General features: G+C 47.6%; 1 protein-coding gene across 1 annotated transcript in view; it reads left to right on the top strand.

Moving 5' to 3' along the window:
• Window positions 1-22,138, top strand: part of Rptor (regulatory associated protein of MTOR complex 1) — a 294,241-nt gene that overhangs the window by 115,475 nt on the left and 156,628 nt on the right. Inside the window, 1 exon segment of the mRNA XM_038328288.2 lies at window positions 3,185-3,343. Coding sequence (XP_038184216.1) covers window positions 3,185-3,343 — 159 coding nt within the window.

Genomic DNA, 22,138 nt, shown 5'->3' with positions numbered 1-22,138 from the left:
TGGGCGACCCCGGCTGTGTCATGGTCACATCCTCACCCACAAAGGTCCTGGGTTTTTGTGGCTTCCTTGTCTATTCATGCTCCATGCATGTGCGCTGTGTCTTTCTCAAGTAACATCAAGTCACAGTTTTTGTTTTGTTTGTGTATTTCCCTCCTCCCTCCCTCCCTCCCTCCTTCCCTCCCTCCCTCCCTCTCTCCCTCCCTTATTTATTTATTTTGAGGCAGAGTCTTGTTGTGTACCAGGCTGGCCTTGAATTTACCTAAGTCTCCTGAGTGGTGAGATTGAAGCGAACCAGAATGCAAAACTCCTACCATTATATAAATTTATACATAGATATAGTGTGTTTTGATCAAATCTGCCTCCTACCATTCCTTTCCCTCCAATTCCTTCCCTGTCCTACTCCACTACCTTTCCCTTCCAACTTTTTATGCACTTTTCCCCCCTTTAAATACCTCCTGAGTCCAGTTGGTGCTGCTTGAATGTGCTTGAGTTTGAGACCATCTGTTGGAGAATTGGCAGCCTCTTGGCCCTCATCACTGAAGAGAATGGACTTTCTCTTCCCTGTCAGCCATCAGTTGCCCAGAGCTCCTCAGATAGGGGTGGGACTTACTGAGCTCCTTCCCACCCCTTTCCCAATGACCCTTGAACCTCGGAGAGGAAGAATGTGGTGGATGTTTCACTTGGAGCCGAGCACGCCACTGTCCCTTATTCTCTGAACCCCAAGTCTGGGTCTCTGTATTAACTGCTATCTATTGCAAAAAGAAACTTCTCTGATGACAGTTGAAAAGTGCACGCTCCACCCCATGCCCTTGGACTCTCTGGCCTGTTAGAGGCAGAGCTTCTTGTTTACCAGTGTGACCTCTTAAAAGGAGAGGGAGGAGCAGTTGCTTTCTTCTGTGGTGGTCTGAGGTTGAACTGCTGGTTCCACTCACCCCCGGGCAGAATGGAAGATAAGAAAGTAGTGAGCAGTTTGTTACACTTGTTACACGTCCTTTAGCAGTATAATAATAGTATTGGACTTTTCAGTAGGGCCTGTGACCTAGCCAGCCATGGGATTTGGGCCCAGTTAATGGAAACAAACACTGTTTTTGTCTTGTAGAGTGGATTTTAAATCCAATCAAAAACATAAGGTTCATAAATATAACATTCACGACACTATTGTATCCCTGCATATCTTGCCAGGCGAGGTGCTGTTGTAGCTTGCAGGGTGCACAGCTGTGTCAGACTGCTGGTGACTGCCCTTGCTTTTCAGAATGCACAGCGCCTTCCTTTCCACTGTGAGTGCTAGACAGCAGGGTGGTGCAGCCACCTTGATCTCTCCGTGCTCGCTGAGTAAGTGTTGCACCTTCAGCTGCAGGTGACCAAGAGTGGCAGTTGCCTTCAGCAAAGCAGCAGTATACAAAATTAGCACACGAACCTCAGTAGCCTTCCTATATACCGAGAACAAACATAGTGGGAATGAAATTAAGGAAACAATCTCCTTTACCATAGATTAAAAAACAAAACCCAAACTGTGGACTCCATCTAACCAAGGAAATGAAATCTAAGTTGGTATAATGAAAGCTGTAAGAAACTGAAGAATTTACCAGAAGATGGAAGGGCCTCCCATGCTGATGGATTGGTAGGATTAATATCGTGAAAATTACCATCCTGCCTAAAAGCAATCTACGTATTCAGTGCAACCCCCATCAAAATTCTAATGCAATTCTTCACAGAAATTAAAAAGGCAATTTCAAAATGTGTATGGAAACAACACCACGCAGGACCCAGGATAACCAAAACTTACTGTAAACAATAAAAATAAACGAGGTATTGCCATCCATTGTCCTATTACTTCTTTGAAATCAAACAGTGGAAGTTTCCTGAACTGCATTATACGGAAACATATACATTGCTTTTTAAGATCAGATCATATGACTATCTACAGGCAAAACCTTTCACTGTTTTTCCAGTGGGTTCTGCTGTAGTTTTAGAGAGAACATGGCCCTGGTGCCCGGAATTATTGGGTGTGCTCCAGTGCTGTAATGATCCTCTACTACACCAGGCTCTGTTCTTTACTGGGAACTTACCATTTAAAGTTAAGTGTAAGGCACAGAATAAATGGAGGGAACCAGAGACCCTTGGCCCCACCATAGGCTTCAGCATCCTCGGTGCATTACTAGACTCATCTCTGCTCTGGTCCCCAGCTTGTTTCACCTGCGAGTTAGCCAAGGTTTTAACAAATCAGCTGTTAGAAAAGTTTAATTCTCAACTCTACTCCTGAGAAGGTGTGTGGCTCAAACTCTGGTGTCTCTGTGTTGAGGTTCCCTGATCTGGGGTCTTGAGCCCTAATCATATCATCATAACTAGATGCCCTGCAGGATTTGGGGTTTCTAGGAAGGCTGTCCCACACTAACTGTGGGGTTTCCCTTTTCTGTGTTTTCTTAGTTTTCCTTGCATGTCTCTTCTGTCCTCTGTGTGGGTTCGCATAGCAGCTTGTTTAATTTCATAAATACCTTGCTAGATGTTTGCTGCGGTTGTATTGAATGTGGGACTGGCTCTGGGGAAAGCTGAGTGTCTGCTGAGGTAGGTTCAAGTCCTATATCTCTGTTTCCCTGGTGTGCTGGCCAGTTCCCACAGTGAGGCTCCACACCGTTCCTCCTGAGCTATCTCCCAGCTGTTTAACTGTGGTTTTATTATTGGGATTTTCTTAGTCATCTCTGTTGTTTGTGTTTGTAAAGACCTTGGTGCTCATTTTGGGACCTCATCCCTAGGTGTTCAGTGTCCACTGAGCAGTGGAAGAGGACTATGTGGAGTCAGACACCGCTTCTGTCTCTTTATAATTTTGCCATTGCTGCTGTGCTAGCATATGTGCTAGCATACTACAGGCCCTTGCTTGAGTAAATTCTCTATGCTCCGTGTTCTAAGAAGGTTTTCAGGGCAGTCCCTTCTGGTTTTCCTGAAGGGTCCCTTCTTGTGTTTGACTTGTATTGGCATGTGACGGCTGTCTTTAATTCATGTCCAGTGTTAACGTTGTTAGTGAAAACAGCCACATGACCACACTCTCTTCTAGCAGGTCCTCACTTTTTAATGCAAAAGCTTGGGGCCACCTGTGCCCTCTAGCTGCTCCCTGTAGCTTAGCATCCAGGAGGGGGATCTCTCTGGCCAGTGTGTGACAAGTATCTCCTTTCTTTTTCTACCACAGGCTCGGTACAAGCAGAGCCTCGATCCCACTGTCGATGAAGTAAAGAAGCTTTGTACATCCCTGCGCCGGAACGCCAAGGAGGAGCGGGTCCTCTTCCACTATAATGGCCACGGGGTGCCCAGGCCCACGGTGAATGGAGAAGTCTGGGTCTTCAACAAGGTGGGCCTGCCCTCAGCCTCCACTCTCCTTCCCTAGAAGGCTTGTCAGTTTGGGGGTCCCCTGGGGTCTCGGGCCTACAGCTTTTGCTGGCTGAGCCCTGGGTGTCTCAGGGTGTCACTCTTTGGAGAAGAGTGACAGGTGACACGCGCAGGCCAGCAGCCAGGGTGCCTGGTTGAGGATGATCAGGCAGAGGAGCCATTCCTTTTGGAGGATGTATTGACGAAAGAATCGTAAGACTGCATGTGTGGGTGTTTTGTCCTCAGTAACAGGCGGGATGCTCATATGGATGGATCTCCTGTGAGTCTTTCCAGTGTGAACAGCGGCAATGTTTCTCTGGTTCCTGGGTGTCAGAGAGCCAGCATTTCCTTAGAAAATGAAAGTATTCTGAGTATTCCAAAGAGCTGGTGCTTGGCTGCTGCTTGGGTGTCATCTGAGCTTTTCTGAAGGTCAAAACTTCAGCGTCTAGGGGTGCCCTGGGCCAGAGATTAGATGGTGGAAGGAGGGGATGACCTGCCCCGTCTGAACTGAGGAGTGCATGTCACACACTCTGCGGGCAGGATGTCCTTGCTGTCTGTGCCGAGCAGCCTGCTACACAGGCCTTGCTTCTCTGATGTACAGGACGGGTAGCTCTGTGGAGGTGTGGGCTCCAGCAAAAGTGAGTGCAGATTTCAGTGGCGCCCTCTGCAGGGTCAGGACTGGGCCGGCAGTGGACCTCCTCGGCCTGTGTTATCATGGCAGGTGCTGCTTTATTGCCACCTCCTGCAGATGAAAACCACACAAAATGTGCCACTGGCCACTCACATGCTTCCAGCTGGAGAGCTTCCCGCTAACGCCCACCATCCTGTTGTCCCTGCGCTGCTATCTGGTGGAACTGCACAGCGGCCTGTGAGTGGACTTTAGACCCTTTCACCAAAGGGGCAGTGAACAGGGGCCTGAAGTGCAAGGCCCAGTTAGTCCCCTCTGCAGGGTGGTGCCATGCTTTCCTCATAGAGACTACGTACCACCTGTAGATCTTCTCCCCATTTCTAGTCGTGGATCCATTTGTATCATATATTCTAAATACGAGCGGGGGTGGGGTGGGGAGGGGCACACAGGCCACAACATACATTTGAGGTCAGAGGACCAACTTTCTGGAGTCAGTTCTTTCCTTCTAGCATGTAGCTCCTGGGAACTGAACTCATGATGTCAGGCCTGACAGCAACCTACTAAACTATCTTGCTAGCAAAGTTAGGGGAAAAATGCAAATTTTAAAGGAATATTTTATTGTGGACCACCAGGAACTCTGGAACTCAGGAAAGGAGCCCTCTGAGCCCTGTGTGCCCACCATAATCTCATGCCCTTCTCATCCTTTCTTCCTACATTCTGACTCCAGGGTACAGAGGAATCCAAGCTTCCTGTTCTCTGGTTGTGTCATGTCAGATCATAGCTGCAGACAGAATCATTTCAGAGAGGAAGGGTTTATTTTTAGCTTATTGAATATATGCATAGCATTGTGTGTGTGTGTGTGTGTGTGTGTGTGTGTGTGTGTGTGTGTGTTTGTGTTTGGTGTAAGTGAGTGCATGTGGAGGTCAGAGGTCAGTGTGGAGAATCTTCAGTTGCTCTCCTTATTTTTCTGAGACAGGCTCATTTCTGAATCTAGGCTTGCTGCTTTGGCTTGGTTGCCTGGCCAGGAAACCTCCAGAACCCTCCAGTTTCTTCCCCATAGTGTTGGGGATGTAGACACGCACCACTGTGTCAGACTTTTCCTGGGTACCAGAGTCTCTGCGTGCTTGTGCAGCAAGCACTTTATGCACCAAGTCATCTCCCTACCTCCTATTTTGGTTCATGCCATCATGGCAGAGACATGGTATCAGGTAACTTATGGTAGCTGAAGTGTCCAACTGCTCTTTGTTACATGGTACCACCTGGAAGCGAAAACCAGGGCCAGAAGTAGCACCAAGCTATAACCCTCAAACCCTACCCAGCGACCTCGAATCACGCAACTGTTCCCCATGTCCACAGCGTCCTAAAACATCACCACCAATTGGACACCAATATAGTTGTTGATTTTTTTACTCTTTGCCTCTGCTCTTTGCGGGGGTGGGGGGTGCTACTGCCAACTCCCAGATAAATCACACACGGAGTCTTATTCTTTCTTATGAACGCCTGGCCTCGGCTTGGCCTATTTCTAGCCAGCTTTTCTTAAATTATCCTGCCTATATTTTACCTCTGTGCTTTTACCTTATGTATTTCTGTGTACCCCTTTTTACTTCTTACTCCATGGCTTGCTGTGTAGCTGGGTGCCTGGCCCTGGGATCCTCCCTGCTCCTTTCCTCGCTCCCTTCTTGATCTTTCTTCCTAGATTTCTCCTTCCTTTTATTCTCTCTGCCTGCCAGCCTCTCTTTTCTTCTGCCTTGCTATTGGCTGATCAGCTCTTTATTAGACCATCAGGTGTTTTAGGCAGGCAAAGTAACACAGCTTCACTGAGTTAAACAATACAACATAAAAGAATGCAACACATCTTTGCATCATTAAACAAATGTTCCACAGAATAAACAAATGTAATATATCTTAAAATAATATTCCACACCAGACTGAAGTTGAAACACATGAGTCTCTTACAGACCTTTCAAATTCAAACCATAGCATGGGTCCCAGATGGTTTTAAGTTGATGCACTGGGGCCATCCTGTGGGTGAAAATGCAGGGGTCTTGATTCTTCCTTTTGGTAGATGTGGACTCCCTCAGTTGCAGACATTGGGTTTGGACTTTGGTGGATTAGGGTTGGGCATAGGCATAGAGTTCCATTGTTTTTTTCTTGTTGGATTTGGACCCTTGCCATGATCTACTGTGTGTGCTTTTCCCTGTTTCCTGAAGATTCATCCTTGAGGAACCACCAGTGCTGCTAGGTGTCTGTCTGTCCCCTTCTCATTCCTTGTGTGCAGGGCAGCATCAGATGGGTCTTCTCTCTGTCCCTGATGCCTCCTTCTCACTGCATTGGCTGTGTGGGGGAAAGGGACATTTGGTATAACTAAGATTTCCCTGGAACCTGTTGAATATGTATGGGTGCTGCTGATTGCTAGCCACACAGCCTTTCTTCTTGGGTTGTTTCCTTTTGTCTTACCTATTTGTTGGAACTCTATATTCTAGGCAGACACTCTTCATCATCCTATGAACTGTGGCTGTCTTCTCTAAATGTATGGTTTGTTTTTCATTCTGTTTGCGCCTGATGGACAGGGGTTGTTTATGCTAGACGGATCTCATTTGTTGTTCTCTCAGGAGACAGCAGCATCTCACCTAAGCTTTCCTCAAAGTTTTGTGCCTTAATCAATTACAGTTAGGTCTTTTTTTGACCCAGAACTTTTTTATATGTGTCATGAGGTGGGGGATCTGCATTTGTCCTCACAGCCTGTGCTGCCTCACCGTTCACGCCAGCTTTGACCTGGGCCAGGCTTCTTCAGCTTTCTTCAGCTTTATTCTGTGCCCATCAGGTGTCTTGGTTTTCAGCGCTTCTTAGTTTAGGGGGACACAGGCACCCTTTGTTCTTCTTGTTGGTGTTCTGGCTAATCTTGGCCTTTTTGTCCAATAAGAAAATACAGAATCCATTTGTTTGTTTCCATAAGGCGGCTTGTGGGACTGGAGGGATGGTTCTGCAGTTAGAGCACTTGCTTCTCTTCCAAAGGACCTGAGTACAGTTCCTAGCATCCTCACTGCCCACTTCTGGACTCCACAGGTACCTATGTAAATTGGCGTATTTACTTCTCTCTCTCTCTCTCTCTCTCTCTCTCTCTCTCTCTCTCACACACACACACACACACACACACACACACACACACACACACTCACGTTCTCTCTCACACATAAGTAAGTAAGGATAAAAGTAAATCTTAAGAAAAAGAATACTTGTTGAAATATGTCATTTTTTACTGGGGTTTATGGGAAGGCTGGTCTCCAAACTCAGTAGATTCTCAAAGTTTGTCCGTATGTACTGCTGCTTTTCCTGATAGATGATGTCATTTGCAAACGGATGTCTTTATTTTTCCTTTTTTGGTTTGTGCCTTGTATGAATTGTACTTCTTTTGCAGTGCTGGCCTCTGAGAGAAGCAAGCAGTGATGGGGTACTTTGTCCCTGTGAGGTCTGCAGGAGGCTTTTTGTGGGAAAGGGGAGGATGAAAACATTTTGTTGTTTTTTTTTTTTTTTTTTTTTTTTTTTTTTGAGACTGGGTTTTTCTGAGTAACAGCCCTGGCTGTCCTTGGAACTCTGTTTGTAGACCAGGCTAACCTCAAACTCAAAGAGATCCTCCTGCTTCTGCCTCCCAAGTGCTGGGATCAATGACGTGCACCACTGCTTGGGGAAAACAGTTATTTACTTTGCTACTCAGGAATCAGGAGACGGTATTGGTTGCTTCAAGGCATCTGTTGTGCTGTGTGTCAGGTTAAAAAGGTGTAGTCCTGTTTGCTTCGTTCTTAGTTCTGAGGAGATGCTGTCTTTGCTAGAGTCATTGTTTCTGTTGACATTGGCAGAGTGCTTTTTCTCCTGAAGCCGATACAGTGTGACAGCACCTGTTCTTGGGTGGCCTGTTTGTCCCTGAATCATCTGCTTCACACATTGGTTTTTTTCCAGCTTGCTGGTGTTTGTTTTTAATCTGTGCTCCCCGGTGAGATCTTCCTAGATTTTTCTTACTCTTGTCTTTGTCTGGCTTGAGTAATCAATATTCTGTGGCCTGAGAAAACGAATAGGGGATATTCCTTCTGCATTTGTAGGATTTGAATCGTTTGACTGCCCAGGGCTGGATTGTTGTGAGGTCTCTGGCTGCTGCTCTGGGTTTTCATGGTTAGAAGTGGGTGTTCATTTCTTCTGACCTTTTCCACATTTCAACACAGCTTCTGAATTTGTTGGTACTCGATGCTCAGAACACCCCTTACCACAGTGTTTGTCTAGGTAGTGGTAGTGGTGTGTGTCTCTCGTTCTTGGGACCAAGCACACAGGCTTTCTTTCTGTTCTTAGTTGCTCTAATGAGGGCGCATGTGCCTGTATCTGTCCCAGAAGGGGGACAGAACAGTGACACCTCACCTATGCTGTGTGTGCTCTGTGGGGCGTAGTGTCCCCTGCTCACTCCATTTAGACCCCACGACACTGGTAGCATGGGCGCTTTCTACCTAAGCACAGTATTGTTAAATTGCCGGGGCCTCACCACCAGTTCCACAGTCTGATTTCATCAGTGCCCACACTTGCATCTCTCTCCAGCCACCCCACAGACTGCCAGGGCTCACGCCTGTGCCCACTCTCCAGGCTGGCTGGCCTCTGTCACTGTGCTAGCCTTCTGGTCCCTAGTTTCCCTCCTGACTTTGGCTGCTTTTTGAGTGAAGTTTTAACTTCATGGCTTTCTCTGGTAAGTTAGTATAGTCTGGACCAGTCTTCAGTGCCGTTAGAAGGCCTCACTTGTGGAATGCTTTATTGTGTATACAGACAGTGAGCTGTCTGGAGCCCCTCTTAGAGTCTGGCTTTGTTGTCTGCAGTTGCTGGGATTGTGGAGGCTCTGTGTTTCTGTCTTACTAGCTCAGTCCTGCTTTATGCTAAGGTTCACTCATGTTGGGCGGTCTGTGGTTCTCACAGATGTGTCTGCCGTTCCCCAGCATCGGGCCATGCGGAGCCCGTTCACTGTCCTAGAGGTCCCCGTGTCCACCTCTCTGCTGCTCTCTTCTTCTTCCTTTCTCCTTTTCCCATCCTTCCCCCTCTCTTTTAGCTCTGTCTTTTCTAGAAGGCGCTGCAGTAGGTGTCATCAGTATGCACACGGCCCTTCAGAGCGGCCTCACTTGCCCGCTAGCCAGTTGCAGTCAAGGTTCTCCAAGTCCTATGTCTACATAGCTCAGTTGTCTCTCTCTTACCGGTAGGGATTCTGCATTTTGCATACAGCTCAGCTCTGACAGTCACTCAGTTCCTCCCAACTCTTTCCTGCACACTGTTTACACTTCTACTCAGGGATTACTTATTTTGAGACAGGTTTTCATGCAGCCTAGGTTGGCCTTGAACTCAAGGGTCTTTATGCTTCTGCTTCATGAGTTGGGATTCCTAACGTTAGCTATGGACTTGTTCGTAATTGCTGGTGCACATGGGTCAGAGTATATTTGGCTTTGTACTAGAAGACTTTGTTGCGAGGTCTCTGCGCCCTTTGCATTCCCACCAGCACTGATGAAGACACCTTTGGTTCACATTGCCTGCGTCGACACTGTGAACGTCCTGGAATTTAGTCATTCTGCAAAATGTGTCCTGGAGTCTTGTTGCTGTTGAGTTTATAATTTTTAGTAGTCCTGACGTGTTCAGCGTTTCTTCATATGTCTGCTCGGGTCTGTTTTACCCTGCATTGTGGAAGCACAGCCTATGTGTGCTGAGCAACTGTTCCACATCCTGAGCTCGCCCACTCTAAAAACAAGAAGCTACTTGGCTTGCTGAGCTTTAGTAATTCCTTGTATGTTTCAGACATTAGTCCTTCATCAGGAAAGCATTTTGTAGTATTTTCAGTTGTGGCTTGTCTTTATTAATAGTGGATGTTGTTTTTATTCCTGAAGAGTTCAGAGCAGTTGAAGTGTCCAGGTTCTGATTCAGGTTCTTTGCTTCTTTGCGAGTTTGTGTCAGAATCAGAAGAGCGGGTTGAAGTGTGCCATCCACAGGTGCAGCTGTAGCTGAGGGCTGGTCCAAGGAGAGAGTCACTCGTACAAGCATGTGGTTCTCTTAACAGTCGCCAAGTACACTTCACCGTGAGAAGAACCACTAGGGGTGAAGTGAGGCATTTCCCGATGACAAGCAAGCATCCTGTGTGTGTCCACACTTAGTCTCAGCCTGAAAACACATCAGAATGGACAGAAGAGAAGAAGGAAATAAACCTGCTACCTACCCGGGTATATGGATGCTGAGGGATGATAGTTAAAACTTTTTCAAAGGCCTGGCAGTGGTGGTGCACACCTTTAATCCCAGCACTCAGGAGGCAGAGGCGGGTGGATCTCTGTGAGTTTGAGGCCAACCTGGTCTACCGAGCGAATTCCAGGACAGCCAGAACTGTTACACAGAGAGGCCCTGTCTAAAAAAACAAACAAACAAAAACCAAAAAGAAAATTCCAGGTGGAACATAGTTTTTCCTATTTAAAAGGTCTGAATGGAAAGCTCTGAGCAGCCGTTGGTCTCCCTGACTGTGTAAGCAGTGCCACAGCACTCACCAACACGTGTAAGCACACTCACTGTTGTGGTGAACTGTGCACTCCGGAGTCTGAGACAAGAGGTTGATAAGTTTGAGACTAGCCTGGCCGTGCCAAAAAACCTTAACCTTAGCCCCCAATCATATGGGCACTGTGGTGGGCTGCAGGAGGAAGTAGAGACGGAAGGTGTGACAAACCCTAACTTAACCAGGTGTCATTTTGACAGCCATGTGCTTTCTGATCTTGAGTGTACCAAATGCCAGCTCTGTCTCCTTTCTGTCTTCTGTAACTTCTCTGTGGTCGTATTTGGTTCTCCATGGCAGCAAGGTCTTTGTGTTTTTAGACACCAGGTCCCTAGCATCTAAGAGGGCTCGTTTCCTGCCATCTAGGGGAACCAGTCAGTGTATAGTTGATCATAAAAGCATATTTATCTCTGGTACAAATATCTTTTTTGTTTTTCCACTGTGTTGTTCGGTTGATTGATCCTCTCATAGATTTTCTATTTTCACTGATTGTCCACAGAGACAGACTAGCATTTGTCTAGGTCCAGATAACATGAAGCCTCAGTCATACTGTGCAGGCCTGTGCCTTCAGATCTATTCCACGTACCCCAGCGAAGCTAGTGCTATTATACATAATACACTGTAGGGAAAGGTAATATTTAAAACACGTGGATCAATTTTTTAAAAATTTATTTATTTATTATATATACAATATTCTGTCTGCATGTATGCCTGCAGGCCAGAGGAGGGCACCAGATCTCAGTACAGATGGTTGTGAGCAACCATGTGGTTGCTGGGAATTGAAATCAGGACCTCTGGAAGAGCAGCCAGTGCTCTTAACCTCTGAGCCATCTCTCCAGCCCCCACGTGGATCAAATTTTCCATAACTCTACACCTTTCTCTGTAAGTCACTGTCATCTGACCCTAGTTCGCCCCTTGACTTCTGCAGGAAATCAGGTTCAGTGCTTGATTGTCCTTGGCTTCCTGGTCTGTTGGGCAGTGCCACCCACAGCATAGCCACTAGCAGTTCATGAGGTATGGCACCCATCAGGAAGAAGAGTCGTGCGCTTCTTGAATACCCGTCTTGTCTTCTCAGCAGAGGAGGCCTTTTCCCACTCAGCACACCTTTCTGTCTGCTCTGCAGGGGCCAACATGACAGAAGCTGTTTCTGAGCTTTGCTGTGCAGCTAGAGCCGAGTGCCTTTCCTGCCACCTCACCTCGGAGGGCAGCTGTGTGCTCACCTCTTCTCCATGCACTGGACATTGCACTTTTCATGGCTTTACATTTAGTTTAGGATACCTTTAAAGGTTTGTTTTGTTGACATCCAGATTGTGCATCCTACCAGAAATGCTGTCAGAGGCCGGACCTGCTCTTCACAGTGTCTCTCACAGTATCTGACTGCTCTAGACCACCCTGAAACCAAAGACTATTTCCTGCTAGTTACTGGTCTTTAAGTCAGGTTAAAGAAAAACCGCTGATTGTTGTGGTAAATTAGGTGATGCAGGAAAAGACAGACGGGCCCTCTAGGAGGAGCAGAGCCCAGTTTAACAGCCATAAGCAGAGAGCTCCCTCCTTCCTAGGACTCCTGCCCGAGGTGAGTCAGCCACCAAGTTCTCAAAATGAGAGCGAAGTGGGGCCCTCTGCTGGGAGAGAAAGGGGCGCCTAGACCGTGAGGACAGCACAGCCTGCAGTGTCAGGAGAGGAGCACTCTGAGCTGTGAGAGCCTGATCTCTCCCAGGGATTAGAAAGGACAGAAAGGAGACTTCACAGGTTGCTGGGGGAAGGGGCGTGGCCAGGCGGCTTCTGAGCTCCCTCCCTCCTCTGCTGCTTGATAAATGGATTTGGGAAGACAGCAAAGGACAAAAGTGGTGGTATACTAAAGTCCAGGCTCCAAGGGGAACCTGAGTGTTGAGGACGTAGTGGTGGACAGTGTGGTGGGCTGCAGATCAAGCAGAAAGGAGCAGCTAAGGCCTGCTTGTGACCAGGGTGAAGCAGGGGCTGGTGGTCATCTCTGCCTGGGTATGATGTGGGCCTGGGCTGTGAGCGTGTACTTAGGAGAAGTCGGACAGGTGGTATTGGGTCCCCAGCAAGTGGCCTGAGGGAAGAGAGTAAGATCTGGGGATCGGGAAGATCCACAGAGATGTGATGGGGTCTGTGGAACAAAAGTGAGGGGGGCCCTGTGTGAGCTCATGTGATTTTATAAGCAGGAAGAAGCCTCGGCAAGAGCCAGCACACCAGCACCCTAGAGCCGTGAGAAGTCCATTTCTTCATCCATTGCCCAATTGATCACATTTTGTCATGGCTGCAGAAAACACCAAGCCAGAGAGGGAGGAGAAACAAGAGTTAAATCTGGAGGAGGCTGGGGAGGGACCACAGTTCCCATCAGTCTGGAGTTTGGGGCTTTGACAGGGAAACTGATAAGTTTTCGGGGAAAGCTCTCAATAGCTGGGACTCTCCAACTGTTCCTGGATCTCAGGAGCCAGCCGCAGGTGAGGATGGCCCAGAAATGCTGGGTACCGTGAATTGAAACTTGTAAGGCACACGTGGCTGTCAGTGACTCCCACACTGAGCTTCAGGGCCTTGGAGTCCTTAAGGCTGAGGGCGTTTACATTTTTGTTGTTATTGTTGCCTTGCCTTTCCTTTCTCATAGGTAAGGAACCATACACTCCACGAGCAGCTACAGATACTGTTCTCAAGATTACAGATACACACATGCACACACAGACACAAGCACATACAGTTTGTATGTTAGATTTTTACATGACATTGTCACTATCGGGTAAATAGATGCTGCTCCTTCTCTGGGATGGAGCAGATAGGTAGCTACTGCTCCTGTTGAAAGACAGATCAGATCAGAGAGGGTTTTTGTTTTGTTTTGTTTTGTTTTTGTTTTGATACAGGCTTTTTTGTGTAGCCCTGGCTGAACTAGACTGGCCTTGAACTCAGAGATCCATGCTGTAGGGTAAAGATTTGTCACTCATATTAGTTTAATGAAATGTGAGCTAGCTTGGCCTGGCTAGCTTAGTTGGTAGAGCATGCCCCACACTGATAGCTTCATGCCCCACGTTGGGCACCAAATGAAGCACAATTAATAAAAACTCAGAGAGAGAAATTGGGGTTCAACCTGAAGGCTTGAAAAGCAAAACAGCCAGCCACTGGCTCTCACCTTTACCTCAGTCCAAACTGGCGATCCTGCCTCCAGGAACCTCAGAAGGAGACTGAGCTGAGAGCTGTCTCCTCCCATTTTATAATCCCCTCTATTTCTGGGATTACAGGTGTGTGTCATCGCTGCCTGGTCTGTGAGGGATCGGTGTGGCTGTTTTGCTTTTTTGATTCTCAGGCAGGCTTTATTATTAAAGCACACAGAGTGAAATACACGGCAGGTGTCCCGCCTCCGCCTCCCGGTGCTGGGGCCAAAGGCGGCGCCACCACTGCCCAACTACTTTTATTTTCTTTATAAAGAATCCTTCTGTCAGTATATTTGTACTGAATGTTTAAAAAAATGAAAAGGAGCAACAGAAACAGAAGTGCATGTATTTTGTGTCGATCCATGGAGTCTTCACTGTACTGTGTAAGACTGTCAGCTGACTAGACACTGGACCAGCCTTCTGGCCATCTGCAGGCTGCCTAACACATGTTCTCATGCACATGCCAAAGCAAGCACCTGGGAATCCCACTTCAGCATGCTGCTTAGAGATTGGAGCTTTCTGGGGCTGGAGAGAGGATGGCTCAATGGTTAAAAGTACTGACTGCTCTTCAGAAAACCCAGGTTTGATTCCCAGCACCAACATAATGGCTGGTAACTCCATTTTCAGGGGATCTGACAACCTCTTCTGCCCTCTGTGGGTACTCCACATACACATAGACATGCAGACAAAACACCTCACACATTAAAAAAGAAAAGAAAAGAAAAGAAATTGGGCATTCTACAGCTAGGTATTTTCTTTAAGTAAATGTTGTGTGTTTAAGAAATGTCTGTTTGGGAAACTGAGAGATGGCTCAGAGGTTAAGAGCATTGACTGTTCTTCTAGAGGTCCTGAGTTCAATTCCCAGCAACCACATGGTGGCTCACAACCATCCATGGTGGGATCTGATGTCCTCTTCTGTACATGCAGATAGACCAGTCATAAATAATAAAGAAAGAAATGTCTGCTTGCTTGTGGATGGTAGCAGTCCATTTTCTGCAGCAGATCGGCATTTACAGCCTTACAAAGGGCGCAGAAGATGTAACAATCTCAATTGAGACCAGGACTGGTGGTGAGCAAGGCTCAGCCAGAGTCCAGGGTGGTCTGAGTCTGTGTTGATGGAAAGGGTCTGCCTTCAGCTCCAGGCTCGGTTTGTGAGGTGACAACTGTGTGGTCCTTGTTTGTCCTGTGTAGTGGAGACCCTCTGGTGACACCATGGGGCAGGGAGCACATTTCTGCCTGCTGTAGAACCCAGCTCTGACAGCACAGTGCTTCTCATTCGAAAACTGGGGAGGATTTGTGCGTCTGTTAACCCTGCTGTCCCTCTTAGGACCCACTGGGAATTGGTCAGTGAATAGGTCCTAGTCTGAGGTAGGAGGAGGTCATTTATGAGGAACACGAAATGAGTAACTGCCAGAAATTTCAGGGAAGGGGGGACTGCTCGGAGATAGGAGGCCTGTCGCTTCCAAGTAGCCGAGTGTAGCCTGACGTCCAGCACAGAGAGGCTGGTGCCCTGTGTTTCCACAACAGAACTGTGATCTAGAGCGGGGGTTGGGGGAAGGAGAAGGGACAGGGACCAGCGGGGAAGTGACTTCTGATATCTCTGAGCACATCAGAGTCCCTGTGCTTGACAGCAGGTCAGCGGATTTATCACCCAGCAGGAAGGGAGGTTTTAATGTTTCTTCACAAAGAGGACTGTGATGACGGATGAGTCAGTGTAGTGACTGATAGCCACACACTATACACAGTTTTCGAAATGCTACTCTGTGTTCGATGAGCACACACGGTGTTGGTTGAAGTTACATTTAAAGGGTAAAATAAAAAATACTCTGCCGGGGGTGGGTAAGAATAATCAGTGCATCCGTGTGCTTGTTGCCAGCCACGATGACCTAAGGACGGTCAGTAGGAGACTGACAGGGGAGGAGAGAAGCAGCCCCTCAAAATTGTCCTTCTGGCTGGTAGTGCTCACTGTTACGGTGGTGCCACCACATGGCTTGGCTAGTAGCTGCTTTGGTTTCTCCTGGTCACCAGTGGACACCACAGAGACGCTCTGAAGCTGTCCCTGCACATGCTGCCTGTCCTTAAACAGTGTCCTGCTCCTCTTCTGCACTCCAGCAGGGACACCACCGCCTCTGGTCTTCAGGTGTTAGCTGGCCTCATCTGCTTTTCATTTCCCTCACAGTTGGTTAGTAGTGGGCTTATACATATTTTATTTTATTTTAATAATTTATTTAGGTTTATTTTATGTGCATTGGTGTGAAGGTGTGAGATCCCCTGAAACTGGAGTTACAGACAGCTGTGAGCTGCCGTGTGGGTGCTGAGAATTGAACTCAGGCTCTTCTGGAAGAGCAGCCAGTGCTTTTAACAGATGAGCCATCTCTCCGGCCCCCACATATTTTTTTTTGTGTGTTATGATTTAATAATATGATTTTCTATTACAAAAATTATTCCGTCTTTGGCCACCAGCATCAAGATGGCTCTAGTATCCGGTAGGCTGTGCAGTGTTTTCCTTTCCATCCCTCACTTTGTTTTTTTTTTTTTTTGGGGGGGGGTCGGTGTTTTGTTTTGTTTTGGGTTTTGTGTTTTTGTTTTTTTGAGACAAGGGTTTCTCTGTTGCTTTGGAGCCTTTCCTGGAACTAGCTCTTGTAGACCAGACTGGCCTCAAACTCACAGAGATCAGCCTGCCTCTGCCTCCTGATTGCTGGGATTAAAGGCGTGCACCAACCCTGCCCTCTTCCTCTCTTCTAAATAGTTTAAGATATTTTGATTCTCCCATTATACCACATGCAGTCTTTTTGATATGTTCCTCATCCTTTGAGACCCTCTGTACAGCTCCTCAAGATGCTGTAATCAACCCTGGTGTTAGACATTTCCACACAGAACCTAGGTCCACCCAAGAATTGTACTTAGAAGCCAAGATGTGTGCTCTTGGTGTGTTTATCGTGGTTGGGTGTCAGTGCTCTAGGTGTTTGTGGTGGCCAGAGGTGGGTAGAGTTTTGCAAGGGCTAACCTATGCTAGGTGGGTCTGTATTTCTGCATTTGTGTGTTGCAGAGAATCCAAACATTAGCAGGCAAATGGGGAGTGAGGGACTTGGGGCTGGAGCAGGCTGAGCTTGCAAGAATTCTGCTGGTGTTCTTGAATGATCTGTGCTCTTTATTGTATAGTGTGAATTTTGCAACAATTGAAAAGAACATATTTTGGAGGATGCTGTTAGCTGATGCAGTCATGCTTGAAGATACGGACGGCTAAGGAGTGGTTGCTATTTCAGGAGGAGGCAACTCTGTAGATACATCACAGAGGCCGAGGAAGAGAACCTTTTCCCTGGCGTAGAGAAGCACAAGGAAGGGACTGTATGGAAGATCCTGTCTGCTGAGAGCCAGAGCTGTTGTCTGGTGGACTCAGGGAGCCCTGCTTTCTCTGAGACAGGGGAACCAGGGGAGGAAGGAGGAAAGGAACAGAGGGTGGAAGAGAGCACATGGGAAAGAGGTAAACAGAGGCTGCAGCTGGCCATGTGAGTCACCTGCTGTCTGGGCTGATTTCTGGGTCAGTCAGAAGCCAAGCTAAGTCTCCAGGGGCAAGGGAGGCAGAAGCTCACCACACGCCCTGCCCCATGATAACCACTTCTGCCATTATGACACTGATGCCATTCAGCAGTGTGAAAAAGTTGACGGTGGCAGTCGTGATGGTGTTTCTGAGGCTTGATGCCGCGACCACGCCTGGGAGAGCTACCCAGGACCCCATGCCATCCTCTGTAAACCATTGTCCATAGCTATACCTGGTAGAAGTTTCGGGAAGTGTGACATGGTGGGATGTACCCATTCCAGCAGCCATATCTCAGAAGCTTGTGGGCAGTGGCACCTGTCGGCCCAGCACTCCCTAGGGGTCTTGATGGCACTCCTTTCCTGCCTGTCAGAGCCATCGTTCCCCATGTGACCAGGTTTGCCTGTCCAGGGTACAGTGGTAGGGATGCGATACCACTGTCTTGTCCTACTTAGGACACACAGTTCACACTGCTCGATCCCCTGCCTTCTCTGTCATCCCACTGCTGTCCCTGGCCCTCCTGGCTTGGTGGCCTGTTGGTCACCCTTGCCTTCTGTGCTGATTGTTGTGGCAGTGCCAGGCGTAGGAGGTGTTTGGCATTGCCATCTGCTCCACAATTGAGGTCTGAACGTCACTCTTCGCAGAAGTCTCACTGCTGATGCAGTGCTTGCATTTCCTGGCGCTAAGCCTCCTCACGGCTGACCTGGTTCTCGTGGGGAAGTGTTCTCTGCACTCTTATAGGATGGGCTTTCCCATCTATAGTCTGCAGTCAGTCTGATCAAGCAAGTGGACCCCTCCTGCCATGTTTAATTATAATCTGTCAAAGAAAGTGGATTTGTTTTTTCCAAGACAAGTTTTCTCTGTGTCTCTCTAGCTGTCCTGGAACTAGCTCTGTAGACCAGGCTGGCCTCGAACTCACAGAGATCACTGAGATTAAAGGCATGTGCCAATCAATACACCTGTCTGCGAAAGTGGATTTTAGTGAATACGTATGTAAACCCATTTCTGACTCTTTGATTCGGGCTTCTCTGCTCTCAGTCTAGGTGGATGTGGAGCTGGCCTTCTGCTCTCAGCCCCTGGCTGGGTCCCAGTTTTGCTGTGCCCCCGCCTGCCGTGGGAGCGCTCTAGGAGTAGAGGCATGTTCCCAACGAGCATGTGGTGTCTCTGATTTTTGTTCCCCTGGGTGGTGAGGCTGTGTTTGAAACTGCACTTGGACGGTTTCCAGTGCCTTAATTCTGGCCTGGAGCTTGACAAACCCCTGGTGATCTTTCCAGGACCGGTAGTGGAAGCCCCATTTGCTTGTTAGTGAGGATTAGCTCTCAAAGGTCATTCTCTTCATGGTGATTTAATACAGTGGGTTCTACTTCCCTGAGGGATCACAGCCTTCTGAATCTGTCATCTCACTAAACCACGCAGCTAATGGTTCTAATGAAATTGTCTCCCCTTCCAGCCAGGGAGGTTTTCCTTAGGGGTATTTGGCAACATCTGGAGATCCTTCAGATGGTGAGGGCTAAGTGATTCTGACCTGGTGTTTAAAGCCAGAGATGCTTACTGTGCATGGCACAGTGCACAGTGGTGGCACTGGATGGAGGTGGAGAAGTCACCGTGGCAAGTGACCATAGAGAAGTCCCCTTTTAGACAGGCTTCAGGGTCTTCTCCCTATCGTGTAACCCATCTCTAGAGAGGCATGTTGATGTGCTTAATGCATCCACTCTGGGAGACACCTACATGGACGGAATGCAATGAAAGTCCCTCCTAACTAAAGGTATAGAGCCAAGGCCAGTGTAGAAGTCCTTGGGCTCTTTGCCATGCCACCTCATGGGTAAGTACCAGCAAATAGAGAAGGCTCTTAGGATCTGCTTGGGTGGTCCCCTGTACCTTGTATTATACCAGGAGAGAGGAAAGGGGGAGTTGTTAAAGGGTTTTTCTAACACATCTGCCCTTCATTATTTTAATAAGTCAACACTAATTAACTCGGTGATTTAAAAATCTAAATGTAACTTTGCATTTGGGCAAATGTAAAAAAACAGACTTACTTTATTTCATGCTTGTTTGCTGCTTGTGCATCCTGTGGGCTCTCACCCGTAACACAGTATGGATGACATCAGCAGCTGCCCAGACTCTGCGAGCTGCATTCCCCTTCCTGTTGGGGCCTGGAGTGTGTCGGATATGCGCAAACAGCTGATTGCAGGCTGCCACCTTCTTGCTGCTGGTGTTGGGCTCTGCATGTTACAGGGCTCTGACTTTTGGCCCCCAGCCTGGGAGAGCTGGGGAGACCTTTGCTGCATCACAGATGAAGCCTGAGAGGGGCTTGAGGCCTATCACTGAGGTCCTAGAACATGCCCCCTTTCCTTCCCAGCAGGAGGAGGGCATCCTGTTTGCATCCTGTCTTGTAAAGAAAACACATAGAAGGGGCAGCAGCTGTGATGTGCCGTCCCTGTCGCAGAGCCTGTCACTCTGCGTGGTCAGCTCATTCACCAGCATGGAATTACTTCATCATCGTGGTGTGCACAGTAGGGCTGCTTCACGCCCACAGCTCTTTTTTGGCACATAAACCGGGGTCATGTTTTATGGGTGGGTGTGTGTATGGTATTTTAAAATTTACATTTCAAAAATCATTAGGAAGCCACCCATACCTTTCCACATGACTCTTTATAAGAACAAATTTAGCTTACAGTGGGGCGCAGCACTCTAGAGTGTGGAAGAATGAGCTCCGCTCTGCCTCTGGTTGTGTCTGGTTCATTTGTTTTTGTGAAGCCTGTTCTCAAGCTCCTGGGCACGTGCAGTCCTCCTGCCACAGACTGGTCCACCCCGCCCACCTCCCTCCCGGTCCAGCGCGTCCCACCGTTTGTTGATCCTCTGTGAGGATCCAGCTGAGTTGCAGGTTAAACCTCTTCATTTGAGGGTTTATGAAGTATAAGTAGAATTTTATTTGTGTCTGTGGGCCATTTGGGGCCTGGGCTCTGTCCTCCCTTGACTGCTGTCCTATGGGTGACCAGAGACTGGCCAGGATCCACATCCCAAGGTGAGCATTGAGAACAACACTTGTAATTGGGATGTGGGATGTAGCTCTAGTCACGTGTTCTTGGCCAGGTTCTGGTCTCAGCAGCAAAAGAAGCTGACATGTCCTCCTCACCCAAGGTTCTCCTGCACAGTGGAAGGACAGACGATAGCTATCATAGTGGGTCACAGTGTCACAGTATGAACTCCAAACACCCTCAGTGTTGTTTGTGTAAATGCTGGAGTTTCTGTAGGGACACGGGGAAGCTGATAAAAGGGTGGGGCTTTTTTGTTTCTTTGTTCTTGTTTTTGAGACAGGGTTTCTCTGTGTATCACTGACTGTCCTGGAAGTCATTCTGTAGACCAGGCTGGCCTTAAACTCACAGAGATCTATCTGTTTCTGCCTCCCCAAGTGCTGGGATTAAGACATGTGCCGCCACCACCCAGCAATGGAGATTTTAAAATTTGATCAGTACTGACTAATTGTCTTCCAATGTTTTTTTGATTAATTTCTGCTCCCACCAGCATTGAGTTAAACATATCTTTGTCATTATGAAGCATCATTTATCTTTTATCTTTTAATTCTACTGAAGAAAAGCAGATAGAATTGTGTAGGTGGGTGGGTAGATAGATTGACTCCCTTTTGCGCTATCATTCAGTTGACTGCTGCACAGCTCGCTTCCCCATTCACCACCATTGATGTTTCTTGTTACTCCATTTGCTGTGCATTTCATTCACCTGACCATTGCTGGTCTGCAGCAAAAGCTCACACACACACACACCTTCTAAACATAAATTTCTTGTCAGCTCTGTTGTGACTCCTTCTTCCAAAGCTGCCAGTCAAAGTGTGTGTTTATATCTCCTGTTTCTTTCAAACCTCTAGATTTTGTGACTTGTTTAAGATGGTTTTTCTTACATCTCAGTAAATAAAAATATTCTGCTTTTACACTTTTAAATTCTCGCTGCTTTTTTGGGTACAGCGTCTGTGAGGCAATAATATCAGATGGTTAGTTAGATTCCAGCATCACCCATTGAAGCGTTCATTCTCTCTTTACTGTTTCATTACAGTTATGTATGTGGGTCTATTTCTGGGCCTTCTCTCTGTTGATTTGTTTGTCTCGCCCTCACTAATACCAGCCTGTAATTACATAAATTTATAGCCTATCTAATATCTGCTAGCGCGAATCTCTATTCATTATTCTTTATTAAACTCTTTCCCCCTAATTTTGTGCCGTTTCTCTTCTGCACTTACTTCAGAATCAGCTTGTCAAATTCCATTAGAGGAAAAGCCCCTCGGGCATCTTGATGGGGCTGGCATTGCTGTATAGAGCCATTGGCAGGAGAGAGACCATTTCCAGGTGTTCTCTCAGAGTCCTGTGATTGTAAACAGTTTGCCAAATGAGGACAGCGTGACAGGAGGAAGAGCCAGAGCCTGGATGAGTGCTTCTCACCAGGAGGAAGAGCCAGAACCTGGATGAGTGCTCCTCACCAGGAGGAAGAGCCAGAGCCTGGATGAGTGCTCCTCACCAGAGCTGGCAGGACTTGTGTTGTCCTTGGGAGAAGACTGTGCCTGGCTCTTTGTTGTGTGGGGGCAAGCTCCTGCTGGCCCCTTGGCCACTCCTCCTCTGCAGGCCTATTTGGCTGTCTTGTCTTCTGTTAACTGTAGTTAACTCCATAGTTAGTGTTTGTGGCTTAGCTGCTAGGAACCAACTGTCTGGTTCACCACTTAACTGTTGATGTCCAAGCAAGGGTAAGTAACTACAGGGTAGTTTTTTGTTGTCGTGTTGGTTTGTTTTGTTTTGAAATAATTGCTTTAAAACGTTGGCTTCAAAGAGGCTTTTAAGCATTTCATTAGACTAGAATTTTCTCTCCTGTCACCTACTAGCAGTCAGGTA

Source organism: Arvicola amphibius, chromosome 4 (assembly GCF_903992535.2).
Source record: "Arvicola amphibius chromosome 4, mArvAmp1.2, whole genome shotgun sequence".
Taxonomy (NCBI): Eukaryota; Metazoa; Chordata; class Mammalia; order Rodentia; family Cricetidae; genus Arvicola; species Arvicola amphibius.
The sequence above is the reverse complement of the archived record's forward strand: the minus strand, read 5'-3'. Positions and strand labels throughout refer to the sequence as shown.